General features: G+C 39.4%; 1 protein-coding gene across 2 annotated transcripts in view; it reads right to left on the minus strand.

The window, feature by feature from the left end:
* The window catches only part of Trip11 (thyroid hormone receptor interactor 11), a 76,744-nt gene that overhangs the window by 54,524 nt on the left and 16,220 nt on the right, over positions 1-6,000 (minus strand). For both annotated transcript variants that reach the window (XM_013346023.2, XM_026780743.1), the window contains 2 exons: positions 5,262-5,540; positions 513-572 (listed from right to left, as the gene is read on the minus strand). In XM_013346023.2, the coding sequence (XP_013201477.1) occupies positions 513-572; positions 5,262-5,540 (339 nt within the window). The remainder of the gene's footprint in view (positions 1-512; positions 573-5,261; positions 5,541-6,000) is intronic.

A 6,000-nucleotide genomic window follows, 5' to 3' on the forward strand; every position in this document is an offset into this window, starting at 1 on the left:
TGAGCAGACTATGGGGAAGGTTATATAACATGCCCAAGCAGCACAGCTGATAGTGGGTGCAGCTAGAATTCTGGTTCTGGGATCTGATCTACCTACACTTGCAATGTAACACTAAGCCAAGACTAAAGGTTCTGTCCCTGACTACAATTAAAAACAATTCACTGCCATGATGAATATATGTAACCAAAACTTTTCTCATAAAGGAAAAACTGACAAAAGCCAAGAAAATTCTATCATTGATGTAAAATAATTATTTACAATGAATATTAGCATTTTAGCCAATATTCTTTAAGCTCAAACCCTTAAAATGTCATCAACCTAGGAATAGGAGGAACAGAAAAACACAGATTTAGGATTACTGAGAAAACATTTAAAACCAAATGTTCTTGGGCATATTTTATTGTAAAGAACAAAACAGTTGAGTATCATAAGAGTTCTACTAATTTGGCTTATATCTTTAATATACAGATGTTAAATGCATAGAAGACATTGGCAATTGCAGTTTGATTTACCTTAATAATATTTTGCAGCTTGCAGATTTCGATCTGATCAGAGCTTTGTGTTCCCTGCACCTTAGTTTAGAAAGAAAGAATTACAAAACAATTACACTGATTTTTTTCTGTAAAACAAAATGTCACAAACTAACTTTATTAAAAGGTTATTGTTTTGTAAAACAAGAGCATTTCCCAGACATATTCTGATAAAGAATGCCATATACTTTACAAAGCCTTTAGTCTATTAGTACATAGTAAATGAAAGACATCATAGTCAAGAACTTTTCAACTAGCTGAGATAACAGTTTAACAAAATAAAGCTACTATAGAAAAAGAATATTTTATTAGCTAGCCAAAATATGAGTATGAGGATAACTGACTAGCTTCCTAAGATAATCAAAAGTTACCCAATATCAATGCCAGCACAAGTTTTATTAAAATGATTTTATGCCTGGCATAGTAGTGCATACCTTTAACCCCAAAACTTGGGAGGCAGGTGGATTTTTGTAAGTTCAATGCCAACTTGGTCTACATAGTGAATTCCAGAATAGCGAGAGCTACATAGTATTTGAAAAACAACAACAACAAAAAAACAATAAACAGATAAATAAATAAATAAATAAATAAATAAATAAATATGATTTTATACAGGACTGTGGATGTAGTTCCGTTAGTAGAGTGATTTAGGAGTCCCTGATATAAAACCTATAATGCCAGCCCTTAGAGCCAGGAGGATCAGAAGTTCAAGTTCATCCTTGACTACACAGACGTTTAAGACCAGCCTAATTGACATAAGATTCTGTCTCAACAAGGGAAGGCCAAGAATCCTTGGCCCAACGTAGATGCTCACAGTGGGGTGCTGCTCCAGTACTATGGCATGAAGGAGATGAATTACTACACGGTCCTGTTCGGAGTGTCGAGAGCGCTGGGTGTGCTGGCACAGCTCATCTGGAGCAGAGCCCTAGGCTTCCCTCTAGAGAGGCCCAAGTCCATGAGCACGGACGGTCTGATGAAGTTTGTGGACTCTAAGTCAGGGTAAAACGGGAGATTGCGGGAAACTGACTATAAGAAAACGAGGAAGCTTAAAATAAAGTATAATTTTGTTTTGTTTCAGGGGCCTTTAAGACTTAAGATTAACCTGTATCCGAGGCACTGAAAATACATTTGAAGTTAAAATATAAATTAAGACTTAAAAGATGAAAAGCAACCCCTTCTTCCCTCACCAGCTCACTTCCCTCCCTGGTATGAGTTGTCTACCAACTGTAGGATGACCAGGACTAATGCATGTGGTCAGGTTAGATCTGGCTACCCACCATCTCTAGAGCGAGAGTCTGGCTCCTCTTGTTTAGGTCAAAGCAAGTTACAGAAAAGCTGCAGTCATTCTGTGAAGCTTTTGCTTCTACCCTACCAGCCCTCTGAGCTACTGAGGCCAAGGCCAGGCCCTGTTTGTTTCCATAGGAATCATGTTGGGTGTCAGCTGTGTCAAACCCTAAGGCCTTTTCCTGTGTACGCAAACACTTCCTAGAAAGATCTATTGGTTAGCCGGAAATGAATATTGGTTATTTGGCAACTTTTGATGCTATCAGGTGGCCATAAATGGCATATTTATTTTACTGGTACCCAGCATTTGATTCTATTTCTCTCTTATACTATACCATTAAATTAAGGTCTGCAAGTGTTCTGTTTCCTCCCAGACTTCCTATACCTGCTGTGCCTCAGCTGAGGAGGCTCTGGGTCTCCCTGTCCTAGCCTCGGCTAGGGTCCTCTTAGCAGGTCTGTGATCTGTGGTCTTCCCAGTCATTTGGCTTTTCAGTACTTATGTGAACTAGGCCTTTTACTTCCATGGAACATAAGCCACTCTCTTCTGACCTTGGTTTCTCCTGTTAATATGCTCTGGCACATAGAACAAGGGCTCAGGAATGACCAGCCTCTTCATGGGCTGGTCCCAGGGGTTCTAGCCTTTCTTTTTGAACAGAAAAATGACTTGCGATTAGACATAGTTCCCTTTGAATATCAGTTGGACCTAGGGCTGAGGACATTCAAAACAGTGAGCCGCCTTCTCATCCCCTGCGACGAGGACATGTCCCTTTATTTATCGAGGTCACTCTTGCTCTTCCCTTACGAGCTCACAGTATGGTGGTTATCTTAGCAGCCCCATCTGCACAGGTTTCCAGTGACTCAGAAGCTATATTGCCTTTTCTTTGAGAAAGGGTTGAGATACACTCCTGTTGTGCTCCCTCCCTACCCTAGACTCCTGCCTGCGTTTGTGTGGAACCCAAACCCCAGCACCACACTGTTGAGATGGACACACTGTAAACCCCTGGGTAACTGTTAAGTCATGATGCAGACTTCAGGTTGTTCTGTATAAAATGAAAATAATAAATGTTTTTATTAACAAAAAAAAGATTCTGTCTCAAATAAACTAAAGACAAAATGACTTTACCCATAAGGTCTCTATCTTAACACAGACTAATTTTTGTTTGACCAAAAAAAAAACTTCAGATTCCTTTCAATGTTATATACTGTCAGAGCTAGAGAGATGGCTTAATGGTTAAGAATACATGCTGTTCTTCCAGGATTTGCATCCAACTCCCAGCATCCATGTCAGACAGCCCAGAACTGCCTGTAAACTTGAGCTCCAGGAGACATGACGCCTCTGGCCTTCATAGGTATCTGCACTCACATGCACATGTCTATGCACATGGACACACACACACCCTAACTACCTACATACACACACACACACACACACACACACACAAAATTAAATTTTTAAATTTTATACATTTAAATCTTTAAATTTTTTAATTGATATCTAGTAATTCTGCATACTTATGAGATATACTGTGGTGTTTCAATTTATGTACATACTATGCTGTAGCACAAATAATAAAAACCCAGAGACAGATATTGGGGTTCAAAGATCAGAAAATCAAAGCAGCCAACCACTAAAGAGCTCTTACCCCTATGAAATCTTCAGACTGAAAGAGAGTGAGTTCCTGTCTCATCCGCCCTATATTCCTCTTTAGTGCTGGGATTAAAGGCGTGCACTACCACTGCCTGGCCTCTATGGCTGACTAGTGTGGTTACTGGGATTAAAGTGTGTGCCACCACTGCCTGGCCTCTATGGCTGACTAGTGTGGTTACTGGGATTAAAGGCATGCACTACCACTGCCTGGCCTCTATGGCTGACTAGTGTGGCTGCTTGCATCCTGATCTTCAGGCAAGCTTTATGTGTTAAAATGTAAATGAAATATCACGACACCATACAATATTCAAAACAGAGTGGTTAGAATCATCATCTCAAATGTTTATTGTAATGACAGTATCCAAAATCCTCTCTTCTAGCTATTCTGAAATATATATTATTACTTTTATCCATAGTCACCCTAATATACAAAGAACTTCAGAACTAATTTCTGTCATGTATAGGTATTTTTGTATTTGATCAACATCTATCCATTACCTCTCTCCACTACCCAACCAAACCTCTAGTATCCACTCATTTATCTTTATTAACATTTATTATATGACATGTTACTGAACCAAACCTGCTATAGAATTGAAAAATATATATAATGGTAAGACTTCAAAGCTCCAGTCAAGATATCTATCTGGGTCGGTGCACGCCTTTAATCCCAGCACTTGGGAGGCAGAGGCAAGCGGATTTCTGTGAGTTCGAGGCCAGACAAATTCTACAAAGTGAATTCCAGAGCTAAAAAGTGAAACTCTGTCTCAAAAAAACTAAGAAAAAATGTCTATCTGAGCAAGTGCAGTTGTGTACACCAACAACCTCACTAGGCAAAGAGGCTACGAAAGGAAAATGACAAGTTCATGCCAGCTTGGGCAACATAAGACATTTGGGGGGGGGCACAGGAAGTGAGAAGATTTAGGGAGCCTTAAGTTTTCACCTTTAAGATTCCCTCTCAGGGTTCAATTAAAGACACCATGGATAGCTCCAGGGAGGTTAGAGATCTGAGGGTAAAGATCTGAGGGGGAAGAAATCTACTCAAGATGGGAATTCTGTACAAGTTTCTTTATTCTCTCTCTTCTCTTCTTTCTCATTTCTACTAATTCTCCCTTGCTCTCTCTTGCTCTTTCTTCTACACCGTTCTACACTGTCCCCCATTCCCAGTCATATATACTCTTAAAATGAGTAATTCCCCAGCCCTAACAGATACCAGGGCTGGAATTATTTTGCCCCACAGCAAATCATGTAAGAGTTTTCACACACTCACACCACACACACACACACACACAGATCCACGAAGTGGCTAGTTCATATCTGGTGTACTCTTTACTGGAGAAAGTTAGTTAAGAAAGGGAATTAAATCATCAGAAAATTCTAGAGAGGAAGGTTAGTGTGCTATGCTACAAGTTAGGTGGTAGATAAAAGGTTACAAGGTTTATTTTCAGTAAAATTATGAATAGGGCACAGATTGTTTAAATCAGCGCACCACTTCTTTTCTCCCAGCATGCACAGAGGTTTCATGGTAACTAGGCAACCTAGGGGAAGCTGATGGCTCTTGATCAGATAGCATCACCAGATGCTGCAGTGAGACTTACTGCTCTAGGTGGTAGAAACGAAGAAGGGATCCAGGCCTCTAAATTGTTAGTTCCGGCCTTTGCTATTATCAGCCGAATGCTACGTAGAAAACAAATATACCTTTTATACTTTTGTAGTCAAGAATTTCTGGTTCCAGATGCTCTGCCTAAGCATTTTATATCAACTCATAGTTTTCACAAATTCACCCAAATTTTACCAACCTGAGCAATATGTTTCCAGTGTCCCAGTTCAGATTCAAGTCGTGAAACTTCATTTGATAATCTATTGATTTCTTGTTGTGATGAAATCATATCACCAAAGTCCATGTCATCTTCACGGAAAGCTGGCACATGAGGACTGACGCCGTAACTGAATGAAGGTGATGCAGCGGCTGCTGGTACCCCGCCAGATCCTGAGTGTACAGACTGGGCAGCAGACTGCAGTCTGCGTAATTCATCCTGTAGTGCAATCTGTCTTGCTTTAAGGTGACTGACTTCTTCCTATGTATTTACAATCCATGTTTTAGAGAACTTATATTTATTTAACACTGCTTATTGGCCTTTTTATAGATTCATGTGTGGAAAGGCATGAAGATCCAATAATAGCAATTAAGTGAATCCAGATATTCCACCATACCCTAACCACAAGACTGTTATTTGAAATCTTGAAATTTGAAAGACAAACATAATTCCTATAAAGTTAGGATAATGTTCAAATAGTATGAAGATTAGAATTTCACTCATATGTTAACTAAAGTAATGAATTTCTAAGTGGAACATTAAATTTGCTATCATCGAAATATAGGTAATTTCTCAGAACTCTGTTTATCATTATTAGACATAAAGTAAAACAAAAGCTGTGCAATTTATACATTCAAAAGTTTTTTTAGGGGAGCTGGAGAGATGGCTCAGTGGTTAAGAGCATTGCCTGCTCTTCCAAAGGTCCTGAGTTCAATTCCTG

The sequence above is a fragment of the Microtus ochrogaster genome, chromosome 1, assembly GCF_000317375.1.
Source record: "Microtus ochrogaster isolate Prairie Vole_2 chromosome 1, MicOch1.0, whole genome shotgun sequence".
In the NCBI taxonomy this organism is placed as follows: Eukaryota; Metazoa; Chordata; class Mammalia; order Rodentia; family Cricetidae; genus Microtus; species Microtus ochrogaster.